This window comes from Physeter macrocephalus, chromosome 4, assembly GCF_002837175.3.
Source record: "Physeter macrocephalus isolate SW-GA chromosome 4, ASM283717v5, whole genome shotgun sequence".
Taxonomy (NCBI): domain Eukaryota; kingdom Metazoa; phylum Chordata; class Mammalia; order Artiodactyla; family Physeteridae; genus Physeter; species Physeter macrocephalus.
Genome location: NC_041217.1, coordinates 138,529,096 through 138,544,202, shown reverse-complemented (window position 1 = coordinate 138,544,202; position 15,107 = coordinate 138,529,096). Strand labels below are relative to the sequence as shown.

General features: G+C 44.9%; 1 protein-coding gene and 1 pseudogene across 1 annotated transcript in view; one reads left to right on the top strand and one right to left on the bottom strand.

Moving 5' to 3' along the window:
• The first annotated feature begins 1,987 nt into the window (after positions 1-1,987).
• Positions 1,988-15,107, top strand: part of DHCR24 (24-dehydrocholesterol reductase) — a 38,008-nt gene continuing 24,888 nt past the window's right edge. Inside the window, exons 1-2 of the mRNA XM_007110073.3 lie at positions 1,988-2,330; positions 6,882-7,037. Of these exons, the coding sequence (XP_007110135.1) occupies positions 2,100-2,330; positions 6,882-7,037 (387 nt within the window). The 5' untranslated portion in view covers positions 1,988-2,099. The remainder of the gene's footprint in view (positions 2,331-6,881; positions 7,038-15,107) is intronic.
• On the bottom strand, positions 4,376-4,955 carry LOC112063857 (60S ribosomal protein L17-like; annotated as a pseudogene).

The following is a 15,107-nucleotide window of genomic DNA, read 5'->3' as shown; positions in this document are numbered from 1 at the left end:
CTGCAACGGGAGAGGCCACAACAGTGAGAGGCCCGCATACCGCAAAAAAAAAAAAATCAAAATAGAAAGCAACAAGTATTGGTACAGCCACTGTGGAGCAATATGGCAACTCAAAAATTAAACACAGAATTACCATACAATCCAGCAATTCCACTTCTGGGTATATGCCAAAAGAATTAAAAGGGTCTCAGAAAGATATTGGTATACCCATGTTTATAGCAGAATTATTCACAATAGCTAAAACATAGAAGCCACTCAAGTGTCCACGGATGGATAAATGGATAAGCAAAATGTGGTACATAAAATGGAATATTATTCAGACTTAACAAGGAAAAGTAATCAATATCAAAATTATTAATGAGGTATTCTGCATTCTCTTTTTTGTACTGTCTTTGAAATCCAGTGTGTGTTTTACACTTAAAGTATGTCTCAGTTTGGACTAGCCACATACCAGTAGCTAGTAGCTATTGTGTAAGAGAGTACAAGTCTAGACAATTCATTTTTGAAGCCTAATGCAAACAGCCTCTATTTTGACTTTTACATTTACTTGAATGTTTGGGCCTCTGCCTACATTCTTCCTTCATTCATTGGTCAGCAAACACTGGCGTGTCCACTATGCACCAAGCATTATGCTAGAAACTGGAAATACAAAAGTGGACTTTTTATCCTAAAGCTCAGTCTGTGAGGGTGAGAGACACCCAGAGATGATTATGAAATAATGTAAAAGAATCATGACATAGACACCCTCTATTTTATGAGCACCTGAAAGGAGAAGGAAGTGCCATAAATGTAGTTTTAGAGGTGTCCCTGAGTTGACTTCAAGGACCTGTAATGTTAGCTCTATGAAGAGGATGGGAAAGGGCATTCCAGAGGTGTCAGCTTAAGCAAAGGCCTGAAATGAGAGATAGTGGGGCCCCAGGAACGTCCAAAGAGTGCCTGTTAGGGCAGAGATGAAAGAGAGGAAAGTGCGGAGGTAAGCAAGGCCACTGAAGGGCCTGGTAAGTCATGTTTGGCTTCTAAAATTAAAAATCTACACTTCCTAAAATTTCATAAGAAGTAACTGTCTCTCTACAGGATTGCGGTGGAATGCAAATGACACTGGATTTAAGCTTTTGCTGGTAACAGTCATGCTCCTCTGGACTGGCTGCTCCTTGAGGGCTGGGCCGTCTGCTTTGCTCACCACCCTGTCCCAGGGCCTGCAACGCTGCCTGGCAGAGCGGGAACTATAAGTTTACAGAGCCGGTACCTTCCTTCAGTCCTTTCCCCCAGTCCTCCCCTCTCCCTCAGTACAGCGGGAGAGGGGGAAGAGCGCCAACCCTAGCCTACTCTTCTTAAGTCCTCGGGAGTTCAGAGGCAGGCCTTCACCCTTCTAGGATGTTTCCTCATCTATAAAACGGGCTCACAACTACCCGCCGCGCTGGACTGTTGCGTAACTCAAATGAATTTACAGAAAGCGCCTCGAAAAATGAAAAGGTGCATCTCGTGGCCATGAGGGCATAGAGTGACACGACCTGTGGAGGTCGAGGCCAGCTTTCCACTCTCCCTGGCCGGTACGGGCATCCTTGGCCAAGCTGCAGGGTGACGGACCCAAGGCGTGGGGCGCCCCGACCCGACCCCCCGGAGGTAACCGAACGCGTGACCGCTTAACGCGCCTCTCGAGAAGGCGCCACCTAAGGAGGAGGGGAGGAGGTTGCAGCCGCGCCCCTCAGCGGCGGGGCTACTCCTCAGTCCCCAGGGCCGGGAAACCTGAATCCCGGAGCGGCAGAGCGCCGTAGACCCCACCAGCACCAGGGTCCCCGGCCACCCCCTCCCAGCGCGTCTGAGAGGAGAAGAGGGTGGAGCGGCCTGACTCCCGCAGCCAATAAAAGCAGCAGGTTCCTGGTCCGATCCCCGGCGCGGCTCGCCATTGGTCACCACCCGGGTCTCGGCCCACCGAACCTTTGCGACCCGAGCCAATCGCGAGGCGGCGAGGGTGTCCTCGGGCTCGCGGGGAGCCGGCCGCGGGCAGCAGCGAGCGCAGGCCGGCGAGGAGCGGGTGGCGGTGAGCAGCGGCGCGAGCCGGCATCCCCTCCCCCGCGCGGTGAGCCGCCGGCTCCACCATGGAGCCCGCTGTGTCGCTGGCAGTGTGCGCTCTGCTCTTCCTGCTCTGGGTCCGCGTGAAGGGGCTGGAGTTCGTGCTCATCCACCAGCGCTGGGTGTTCGTGTGCCTCTTCCTCCTGCCGCTCTCGCTCATCTTCGACATCTACTACTACGTGCGCGCCTGGGTGGTGTTCAAGCTCAGCAGCGCGCCGCGGCTGCACGAGCAGCGCGTGCGGGACATCCAGAAGCAGGTGAGGGGAGCCGGGTGGGGCGGGAGCCAGGCGCGAAGTGGTGCGCGGCGCAGGGGAGCCAGGGCTTCACGGAGGAGGTGGCGTCTGAGCGGGATTTGAACTAAACAAAAATGTAACTGGGGGGAGGGGTGCTTCCGGAGAGGGAACGGAGTAAGCAAAAGAGTAGAACAGAGCATTGCTCCGACATTTGTGGAGTGCCTACTATGTGCAGAGTACGTGCAGGGATCTGGAGGGATGTAAAGAATCATAAGATAGGGTAGGTGAGCCATGCTCAAGTAGCTCTCACCGGGCCCAGTCGATTTCAGAGGAGGGGGTCTTCAGGAAGGTTCACCTGGCGCTGGAGACTGGGAAGCAGCGGGAGTGATTGGGGGAAAGTGTGAGCATAGGAGAAGAGAGGCAAAGGTTGGAAAGTCAGTTTGGAACTAGGTTGGGGAGGGCCCTTCAGTTTGGAGTTTACTCCTTAGCAAGAAGGAGCTTTCCACCTTCTTATAATAGAGGACTAAAGTGAGAAGGTAGCCCCACACCAGGGTGGGGAGCCTCACGGACCCTGCGCCAGGCGCTCACTCTTGACAAGGCAGTGCCCCCCTCCCAGTAACTCTGTACGTCCTCCCCTATGTCAGCACCCACAGAACCCCTGCCCTTGCTGCCGCTCACAGCCGCGCCTCCTTCTTCATGGCCACAGCTGGCCTGGGCATCAGGCCTGGGCAGTTTCTTGGCTCCCTCCACCCCTCCTTATGTTCCTCTCTTACTGGCGTCAGGTTGCAAAGAGCTTCTGTTTCCTGCTGCCACCCTCGCCACAGGTGTAGCAGCCTCCATGTTCTGTTTGCTGCTGGCTGGGTTCTGCCTCCAAGAGCATGAAGATGGATGCGGAGAGCCATCCTTGTGAGGGATAGACCTTGGGCCAGGTGGGAGCAGGCAACATCTGGAAGCGCTTTACTCGGGCTGCCATGGGTTGCGCCGGTCACAGTCACAGCTCCAGAGCCCAGCCTACCCTCCCTCCCAAATGGCACCCTGTTGCCTAGTTCTTTCTATGTGTTCAGATTCTATTTTTGCGGTACGTGGGCCTCTCACTGTTGTGGCCTCTCCCGTTGCAGAGCACAGGCTCCAGACGCGCAGGCTCAGCGGCCATGGCTCACGGGCCCAGCCGCTCCGCGGCCTGTGGGATCTTCCCGGACCGGGTCACGAACCCGTGCCCCCTGCATCGACAGGCGGACTCTCAACCACTGCGCCACCAGGGAAGCCCCCAGATTCTTGATTTACCTGCTTGTCTGCCCCATCAGAGTGTGAGCTCCTTGAAGGCAGAGACTGCTGTCTGTCTCCCCTCTATCCCATGGGCCCTGGCCCAAAGTATTGCAGTGAGTGCTTAGGATCCTAAGCTAAAGCAAAGGGCTCACTAGGGACAGGAAGATAATGGGCCTTGCCAGACCGGCCCGCTGCTGAGGACCTGCCCTGTGCCACACCCCATGCCATTGATGACCATTATTTCTCATCCTCACAGCAACACTGGTAGGTCTTTTTTTTTTTTTTAACTTTTATTTGCATTTTTTTTGTGTAGCATTTATTCCCAGGCCATAAGTTTTTTGTTGTTGTTTTGTTTAGTTTAATTAATTAATTTTCGGCTGCATTGGGTCTTCGTTGCTGCACGCAGGCTTTTCTCTAGTTGCAGCGTGCGGGGGCTACTCTTTGTTGCTGTGCGGGGGCTTCTCATTGTGGTGGCTTCTCTTGTGTGGAGCACGGGCTCTAGGCGTGTGGGCTTCAGTTGTTGTGGCACGTGGGCTCAGTAGTTGTGGTGCGTGGGCTCAGTAGTTGTGGCTCATGGGCTCTAAAGCACAGGCTCAGTAGTTGTGGTGCATGGGCTTAGTTGCTCCACGGCACGTGGGATCTTCCCGGACCAGGGCTTGAACCCACGTACCCTGCATTGGCAGGCGGATTCTTAACCAGTGTGCCACCAGGGAAGTCCCGTAGGCCATACGTTTTTATTTCTTCAGTTTCTTCTGGAATATCTTTTTCTTCCATGCAACCTCCTCTTCTGGTTTAGTAACAATCTACTCTTTTTCAGTAAAGATCATCTCAGTGTGGCAGGGAGAGCTCATGTATGGGTTGATCTGACCATGAGCTCTGTTAAGTCCTGTGCCGCATCTTGGGGGTTTTATTCACTTGGATGTGCTCAATGACCAGAGAATCTGCATCTAAGCCCTTAAGTTCAGCATTACTCTCTGCATTTTTGAGCATGTGCTGTCAAAATTCAGCACTCTTTTTGGGCCACAGACCCTGCGTCCAGCCCCACTGTTCGGCCTGGGCACACCTACCAACTCCACCATTGTAACAACAGAATGGCACACATTGCTTCTGTAAAGTGATATCCTTCATATACTTGGTGGCTTTTCGGATATGCATACCCTTAATGGCCTGGACGGTTTCACCAGTGTTCTTAAAGTGAACACGAAGATTCGAACCTCTTGATTTGCATGATTTTGGGGGGTTTTCTGGGTCAAGTGAATACCGAATCATTTTTAGAGGTCACCTCAGGCAGCTTACCGGAAAAGGACCACCGTGGTAGGTCTTGTACCTGTTCTACAGGTGGGAGATATTGAGGTTCAAACTGTAAGTCATGTTCCCAAGATGATATAGCTACTAAATGGGTCTGGAACTCAGGTCAGCTTGATTTCAGAACCTGAACTGTGACATTTCTTCTTTCCCAGCCCATTTCATTCCACCCTGGAGGTCTGGTTCTGTTGCCTCCCACCTGGAATATGATAATAGCTACCTGACCAGTTGCCCGTTCCCTGGGCCCTCCCCACCTCTCCTTGGCCTGCCCTTAGTCATAAGGGCAACACTCCACAGAATTGCCTCCCTGCCCGAAATCTTGGTTGGCTCTGGTCAGGATCCAACCCAACCAATGTTTCAGGCATGATGGCCCCCGCATTCAATGTTTCAGGCTTGATGGTCTCCACGTTCACTTCATGCCCCACTGCCCCCCTTCCCATTCCAGGCTGCATGCAGCTCTCCCAATCCATCCTCCACACCTCTGATCTTGTATTAAGTCCTGGAACTGCAGAGTCAGGCAGGGACAAGGCCTTCCTGGTCATCCCTTTACCCCCTACTCACAGGAATCCCTTCCTCAGTAACACCCCTCTGCGTGACACCTCTGCTTCACGTGGCACCCTGGCCTCTCTGATCGCAGAGGGGCCACGTTCCCCACGTTGAACTGTTTGCCTGACCAGCTTCAATCCAGCTTCTTCCAAGGACTCTTGGTTGCAAGTGATAGAAAATCAACTCCAGCTGGCTTGAGCAAAAAGGGACTTCGTTGACCCAGGTCTTGAAAAGTCCAGGAGTAAAAGTGGCTCAGACATCACTGGATCCAGGATTCGTCTCCAGCTGCCATCTCTTGGCTCTGCTTTCCTCTGAGTTGACTTTACTCTCAGGGAGGCCGTCTCCCTGCGGAGGCCCCAGCAGTTTCTGGCTTACATCCAACCAACCTAGCAACCCAAGTGAAGTGAGAGGGCCTCTCCCAGGATCCGTCTTAACTGGCTTCACTTGGATCATAGGCCCATCCCTGAACCAGTCACTGTGGCCAGGAGGATAGAATCAGACCTCAGTCATGTGCGCATCTCCTGGGGCAGGAGGGGAATCAGCTTCACCTGGACCAAAGGAAGATGGGAGTGTTGCAAGCAGATGAAGAGGACATGGATGGTCGCAGGTCACAGCAACAGATATCCACCTCCCCGCCCTTGTCCATCAGCAGGAAGGGAATGCTTCCTCCCATGTTCCTGATGGGCTTGTCATTTCCTGGGCTATTTCTTCTCTGTATTTTGTGCTCTGGTCACTTACAGAAGGGTTTTGCAAAAGTTCTTCCTTCCATTGGCTTGGTGGGCCTCCCCTGCCTGTTCTCTCCCCCTGCTAGTGACGCATGAGTTAACACACGCAAATGCTTGGAACAGGGTTTGGCACCTAATAAGCCTTAGTAAATGGTAGCTGTTACTCTGTTGACTATTAATTCAAGCCCATTTATCCTTCCAGGCCTAAAGTTGGTTAGTTCTGATGGTGAATCTGGGCTCTGCCCTTCAGTGGTTGTGTGACCTTGGACAAGTTATTTTGCCTCTCATTCTCTTCGTCTGCAAAAGGAGGCAGGTCATCCCAAACACCTGGGGTTGTTGTGAGAATTAAGTGAGACAAGATACAGCAGTGCTTGGTACAATGGTGGCAGCTAGTAAATAGTTATCATTTGTGCGGTTGTTATTACTACCATTACGAAACCTGTCCTGAACTTTGCAGTGAGAATAAATGTTTTCAAAGTGCTTTGATCCTGTTCTCTTGCTCTTTTTTCGTTCTGCTTTGTGATGTGGCAGCACTTTGGCTTTTCTGTCCGCCTCACTAGCCAGGGAGAGTCCAGAGGATAGGGCCAGTGGGTGTTTCATCATCCTGCTCCTCCTGGTACCTGGAAGGATTCAGGGCCTCGGTAAATTCCCAGCTCCCTCTCCTGAAAGCAAGGCTGTGAGCTGCCCAGGAGATCTCTGGCAGGCCCAGCTCAGCCTCTTCTCATGTCTGCAGGTGCAGGAATGGAAGGAGCAGGGCAGCAAGACCTTCATGTGTACAGGGCGCCCTGGCTGGCTCACCGTCTCACTGAGGGTTGGGAAGTACAAGAAGACACACAAAAACATCATGATCAACTTGATGGACATTCTGGAGGTGGACACCAAGAAACAGGTGAGAGTGGCATGGTTCCCTGGCTCTGGGAGTGGGTGGGGCACTGCCCCTGGTGCAAATGACTCACGGGGAGATGATTTTAGCCAAAGACGTCTCAGAGTGGACAGGACCAAGGCCCTTGGTCATCACAGAAGGCTCTGCCCACCATTGCCATCCTCTAGAGCCTCACAGCTTTGGAAGAGAATGGTCATAGCCCCATCTCACAGGTGGGCAAAATGAGAGCTCAGGGGGATTCTTTGATTATTTGCAATTCTACAGGAAGACAGGGATGGGGAAATCATGGGCAAAAATGAGAGTCAAAAATGAACCCATTTACCTCTTCCCAGTAAGGAAGTGTGCTAGTAAAAATTGGGCTGTGGAAGTGGCTCAGAGGGTGGGCCTCGTTCCAAGCTTTCTGGGGACCCACTTGTTAATAGCCTTAGATGTGTGCATACTCTTTGGCCTATCTAGTATTTCTACTTCTTGAAACCAGGCTCAAGGAAAAGGGGAATAAACTTAAATCAAAAACAACTCAGAGAGAGAGATTGTATCACAGCTTTGTTTTTAATCAAAGACAACACAATATCGAATAGTAGTGAGTTGTTAAATATGGTATATCCACGTGATGGCATTTTGTTGTGACACCTTGGCCAAGTTGCTTAATTTCCCTGTGCCTTTTTTTCCTTAACAGCTTTCTTGACATATACTTGACATACAATAAACTGCACGTAAAATGTACAATTGATAATAAATTTTGACATATATATGCACCTGTGAAACCATTACCACAATCAAGACAATGAACCATCACCCCAAAAGTTTCTTCATGCCACTTTGTAATCCCTTCCTCAGGTTCCTCCCTGCCTCTTTTCCCCACATCCCTAAGCAAATAATGACCTGCTTTTCATCACTATAGATTGGTTTGTATTTAGAGTTTTATATAAATAGAATCATGCATTATGTACTCTCTTGTATTTTGTCTGGCTTCTTTCACTCAGCGTAATTATTCAGAGATTCATCCATGTTGAAGCATGTATCAGAAGTACATTCTGTTTTTATATATATTTTATATATATATATATCACAGTTTGTTTATTCTTTCACTTATTGATGGATATTTGGGTTGTTTCCAGTTTGGGGCTGTTACAAGTAAAGTGGCAAGGAACATTTGTATATAGTCATTGGGTGGACATATGCTCTTTTTTCTTTTGGGTAAATAGCTGGCAGTGGAATAGCTGGGTCATATGGTAGGTGTATGGTTAACTTTTTAAGAAACTGCCAAATTATTTTCCGAGGTAGTTGTAGCATTTACATTCCCGCAAGTATTCCAGTTGTTCCATATCATCGTAAACTTGGTATGGTTAGTCTTAATTTTAGCCATTCAGTTGGTGTATAGTAGGTATCTCAGTGTGGTTTTAACTTGCATTTTCCTAATGACTAATGAATGATATTGGGCATCTATTCATGTGCATATTTGCCCTTTGTATATCTTTGGTGAAGTACTTGTTCAAGTCTTTTTTTTTTTTTTTTTTTTTGCGGTACACGGGCCTCTCACTGTTGTGGCCTCTCCCGTTGCGGAGCACAGGCTCCGGATGCACAGGCTCAGCGGCCATGGCTCACGGGCCTAGCCGCTCCACGGCATGTGGGATCCTCCCGGACCGGGGCACGAAACCGTGTCCCCTGCATCAGCAGGCGGACTCTCAACCACTGCGCCACCAGGGAAGCCCAGAAATTTTTAATTTTGATGAAATCGGATTTAGTAATTTCTTTTATAGCTTGTGCTTTTGACATTTTATTTAAGAAATCTTGCCCTACTCCATGTCACAAAGGTTTTCTCTTCTGTTTTCTTCCAGCAGTATTATACTTTTTAGGGTTTCCATTTAGAACTATGATCCATTTTGAGTTAATTTTTGCATATGATGTGAGATATGGGTCCAAAAAAATTTTTTTTGCACATGGATTTCCAATTGTCCCAGCCTCTTTTGTTGAAAAGAAATCCTTTCTCCACTGAATTGCCTTTGCACCTTTGTTGAAATCAGTTGTCCATATACACAGGTCTGTTTCTGGACTCTGTTGTTCTATTGATCTATTTGTCCATCTGTATGCCAAGAACACACTGTATGGATTACTGTAGCTTTATAATAATAAGTCCAAAAGAATGAGTTGGGAAGTATTCCTTCCTTTTCACTTTTCTGAAGGAGTTTGTATAGAATTTGTATTATTTCTTTAATAATTAGTGGAATTAACCAGTGAAGCCATCTGGGCCTGGAGTTCTGTTTGTGAGCAAGTTTTTAACTACAAGTTAATTTTTTAAATAGATATAGGGCTCCTGAATTTATTTGTTTCTTCTCAGTGAGCTTTGGCAGTTTGTGTCTCTAAAGGTATTTGTCCATTTCACTAAGTTGTATAATTGATTGACATAAAGTTATTCATAATAGTCCCTTACTGTCCTGTGAACATCTGTAGAATCTGTAGTGATGTCATGTCTTTCATTCCTGATACTGGTCATTTTGTGTCTGCTTTCTTTTCTTCCTGAGCAGTCTGGCTAGAGGTTAATCAGTTTTACTGATCTCAGAGAACTAGCTTTTGGTTTCATTGATTGTTCTCTCTTTTTGTTTGTTTGTTTTCTATTTCATTGACTTCTACTTTGATCTTTGTTAATTTCTTTCTTTTGCTGACTTTGGGTTTAATTTTACTCTTCTTTGTCTAGTTTTTTTTTTTTTTTTTAATTTTTTGGCTGTGTTGGGTCTTCGTTTGTGTGCAAGGGCTTTCTCTAGTTGCGGCAAGCAGGGGCCACTCTTCATCGCGGTGCACGGGCCTCTCACTCTCGCGGCCTCTCTTGTTGCGGAGCACAGGCTCCAGACGCGCAGGCTCAGTAGTTGTGGCTCACGGGCCTAGTTGCTCCGTGGCATGTGGGATCTTCCCAGACCAGGGCTCGAACCCGTGTCCCCTGCATTGGCAGGCAGATTCTCAACCACTGCACCACCAGGGAAGCCCTGTCTAGTTTTTTAAGGTGACAGCTGAGGCCATTGACTTAGACCTTTCTTTTTTTTTTTTAATATAGATGTTTAGTGCTATAAATTTCCACCTAAGCACGGTTTTAGAGCCATCCCCAAATCTGATATCTTACCTTTTCATTTTCATTCAGTTCAGACTACTTTCTGGTTTCCTTTTTGATACCTGCTTTGACCCAGAGGTTTTTTAGAAGTATGTTATTTAGTTTCCAAATATTTGGGATTTTCCAGAGATCTTTCTGTTACTGATTTCTAATTTAATTTAGATGTTGTCAGAAAACATACCTTATATGATTAGAATGCTTTTCAACTTATTGAGACATACTTTATGGCCCAGAATATGGTCTACTTGGTAAGGGTTCCTTGTGCCTTTAAAAAAAAAAATGTGTAGTCTGCTGTTTTGGGGTGATGTGTACTATAAGTGTCAATTAGGTCAAATTGGTTGATAGTGTTGTTCAAGTCTTCTTTATCCTTGTGAATTTTCTCTTTACTTATTCCATCAATTCTTGAAAGGGGGATATTGAAATCTTCCTGTGATTGTAGATTTGTTTATATCTCTTGCACTTCTTTCAGTTTTTGTTTCATGTAATTTGAAGCTCTGTTATTAGGTATATAAATGTTTGGGATTTTTATGTCCTCTTGATTATTTGATCTCTTTTTTTAAAAATAAATTTATATATTTTTGGCTGCATTGGGTCTCCATCGCTGCGCGTGGGTTTTCTCTAGTTGCGGCGAGCAGGGTCTACTCTTTGTTGCGGTGCGTGGGCTTCTCATTGTGGTGGCTTCTCTTGTTGCGGAGCACAGGCTCTAGGCATGCGGGCTTCAGTAGTTGCGGCATGCAAGCTCTAGAGCGCAGGCTCAGTAGTTGTGGCGCACAGGCTTAGTTGCTCCGCAGCATGTGGGATCTTCCCAGACCAGGACTCGAACCCATGTCCCCTGCATTGGCAGGTGGATTCTTAACCACTGTGCCACCAGGGAAGCCCAATTAATCTCTTTATCATTGTGAAATGACCTTTTTTAAAAATTTATTTTATTGAAGTATAGTTGATTTACAATGTTGTGTTTTTGCTGTACAGCAAAGTGATTCAGTTATACATATATATTCTTTTTCATATTCTTTTCCATTATGATTTATTACAGGATGTTGAATATAGTTCTCTGTGCTGTACAGGACCTTGTTGTTTATCCATTCTATATAGTATAAACTCCCCATCCATTCCCCCCACCCACCCCCTTGGCAACCACAAGTCTGTTCTCTATATCTGTGAGTCTGTTTCTGTTGCGTAGATAAGTACATTTGTGTCATTTTTTTTTGTTGAAGTATAGTTGATTTTCAATGTTGTGTTAATTTCCGCTGTACAGTAAAGTGATTCAGTCATACATATATATATTCTTTTTCATATTCTTTTCCATTATGGTTTATCACAGGATATTGACTATAGTTCCCTGTGCTATACAGTAGGACTTGCTGTTTATCCATCCTATGTATAATAGTTTGCATCTGCTAATCCCAAACTTCCAATCTTTGCCTACCCCACCCCGCCTCCCCCTTGGCAACCACAAGTCTGTTCTTTATGTTTGTGAATCTGTTTGTTTCGTAGACATGTTCATTTGTGTCGTAGTTTAGATTCCACATGTAAGTGATATCATGTGGTATTTGTCTTTCTCTCTCTGACTTACTTCACTTAGTATGATAATCTCTAGGTCCATCCGTGTTGCCGCAAATGGCATTATTTCATTCTTTTTTTACAGCTGAGTAATATTCCAATGTTTATATATACCACATCTTCTTTATCCATTCATCGTCAGTGGACATTTAGGTTGTTTCTATGTCTTGGCTATTGTAAATAGTGCTGCTATGAACATAGGGATGCATGTATCTGTGAAATGACCTTTTCTGTTACTAGTTATATTCTTTGCCCAGAAATCTACTTTGTCTGATATTAATGAAGCCACTCCAGCATTTTTTGACTAAGTGGTGACATGGTGTATCTTTTTCCATCATTTTCCTTTTAATCTATTTGTATCTTTATATAAAGTGTTTCTTGTAGGCAGCATATAATTAGGTCTTGCTTTTTTATCCAGTCTGACAATTTCTGCCTTTTAATTCAGATTTAAGACCATTTACATTTAATGTTATTACTGACACGGTTTGGTTTAAATTTGTTGCCTTTCTCTTTGTTTTCTATTTGTCTCATTTGTTCTTTGTTCCTTTTTTCTTTTTTTCTGTCTGCTTTTGGATTACTGAATACTTTTTATGATTCTGTCTTAGCTCTTTTGTTGACTTACTAGCTATAAGCCTTTGTTTTGTTATTTTAGCAGTTGTTTTAGGATTTATGGTATACACTTTCCTTGTCACACTCTACCTTCAAGTGATGGTATCCCATTTTATGTACAGTATAAGAATCTTAGAATAATATGCTTCCATTTCTCTTCTTTCCACCTTTGTGCTATTGCTGTCATCCTTTTACTTTTATATATGTTATAAACCCCACACTACATTATTGTTGTTATTAATAGTTATCTTTTAAGGAAATTTAAATAATAAGAAAAATCTTATATACTTACCCATATAGTTACCATTTCTTCATTCCATTTTGTAGATTTATATTTCCATCTGTTTCATTTTCCTTCTGCCTGAAGAACCTCCTTTGACATTTCTTATATGGTGATTTTGCTGGTGATGAATCTTTCAGCTGTTGTATGTCTGAAATAATTTATTTTGTCTTCATTTCTTTTCCAACTTGTGTTGTGGTAAGATACACATAACAATTACCATCTTAACCACTTTTAAGTGTGCAGTGCAGTGATATTAAATATATGCACCTTGTCATTCAGCCATCACCACCACCCATCCCCATAACTCTTTTCTTCTTGTAAAACTGAAACTCTATATCCATTAAACAATAACTCCCCATTCTTCCCTCCCCCCAGACCCTGGTAACCATATTCTACTATCTGTTTCTATGATTTTAACCACTCTAAGTAACTCATGTAAATGGAATCGTACAGTATTTGTCTTTTTGTGACTGGCTTATTTCACTTAGCATAATGTCTTCAAGGTTCATCCATGTTGTAGCATATTGCAGAATTTTCTTCCTTTTTAAGGCTGAATAATATTCCATTGTATGTACATACCACATTTTGCTTATCCACTCATTCATCCATGGACACTTGGGCTGCCTTCTATGTTTTAGCTATTGTGAATAATGCTGCTATGAACATGGGTGTACACACAGCATTTCAAGACACTTCTTTCAATTATTTTGGGTATATACCCAGAAGTGGAATTGCTGGATCACATGGTAGTTCTATTTTTAATTTTTTGAGAAACAGCCATACTGTTTTGCATAGTGACTGCACCATTTTAACATCCCCACCAACAGTGCACAAGGGTTTTAATTTTTCCAAATCCTCACCAACACTTGTTATTTTCTGTTTTTGTTTTGTTTTTAATAATAGCCATCCTAATGGGTATGAGGTTGCCTTCATTTTTGAAAGCTATTTTCAGTGGGCATGGAACTCCAGGTTGACAGTTTTTTTCCTTCAGTACTTTAAAGATGCTCCAGTGTCTTCTTTTTTTTTTTTAAATAAATTTATTTATTTATTTTATTTTTGGCTGCCTTGAGTCTTTGTTGCTGCGTGCAGGCTTTCTCTAGTCGCGAGCAGGGGCTACTCTTCATTGCAGGGTGAGGGCTTCTCATTGTGGTGGCTTCTCTTGTTGCGGGCTCTAGGTGCGTGGGCTTCGGTAGTTGTGGTACACAGGCTCAGTAGTTGTGGCTCCTGGGCTCTAGAGCGCAGGCTCAGTAGTTGTGGTGCATGGGCTTAGTTGCTCTGTGGCATGTGGGATCTTCCCGGACCAGGGCGTGAACCCATGTCCCCTGCGTTGCCAGGCAGATTCTCAGCCACTGCGCCACCAGGGAAGCCCTCCAGTGTCTTCTTGCTTGCATTATTTCTAACAAGAAATCTCTCATCCTTATCTTTGTTCCTCTGTATGTAACTTAACTTTTTCCTCTGGCTGCTTTTAAGATTTTATCTTTATAACTAGTTTTGAGCAATTATTACAATGTGCTGTGGTATAGTTTTCTTCATAATTCTTGTGCTCAGGAGTCATACAATTTTTCATCAAATTTGAAACTTTGGGGGTCATTGTTTCTTCAAATATTTTTCTTTCCCTTCCTCTCTCTCCTTTGAGGACTGCTATTACACATATGTTGGGCCACTTGAAGTAGTTCCACAGCTCAACTCACTGATATGCTGTTCATTAAAGGTTTTTTTCCTCTGTGTGTTTCATCTTGGATAGTTTCTATTGCTGTGTATTTAAATTCATCACTCTTCTTCTGCAGTGTCTAATTTGCTGTCATTTCCAACCAGTGTATTTTTCATCTCTAACATTGTGGTTTTCATTTCTAGAAGTTTGATTTGGATCCTTTTACTGCCTTTTAAATGTCTGTACTTAACTTTCTGAACATAGGGAATACAGTATCAATAATTATTTTAATGTCCTTGTTTGCTGATTTTAATATCTGTGTCAATTCTGGGTCTGTTTTATCAAAACAGATTGATTGATTATTCTCCTCATTATGGATTGAATCTTCCTGCCTCTTTGCATGCCTGGTGAACTTTGATTGGATTCTAGGCATCATGAATTTTACCTTGTGTGGGGTGCTGGATTTTTTTTTTTTTTAACATCTTTATTTGAGTATAACTGTTTTACAATAGTGTGTTAGTTTCTCCTTTACAACAAAGTGAATCAGTTATACATATACATATGTTCCCATATCTCTTCCCTCTTGCGTCTCCCTCCCTCCCACCCTCCCTATCCCACCCCTCTCATGGTCACAAAACACAGAGGTGATCTCCCTGTGCTATGCGGCAGCTTCCCACTAGCTATCTAATTTACATTTGGTAGTGCATATATATGTCCCTGCCACTCTCTCACTTCGTCACAGCTTACCCTTCCCCCTCCCCATGTCCTCAAGTCCATGCTCTAGTAGGTCTGTGTTTTATTCCCATCCTACCACTAATCTCTTCATGACATTTTTTTTCTTAGATTCCATATATATGTGTTAGCATA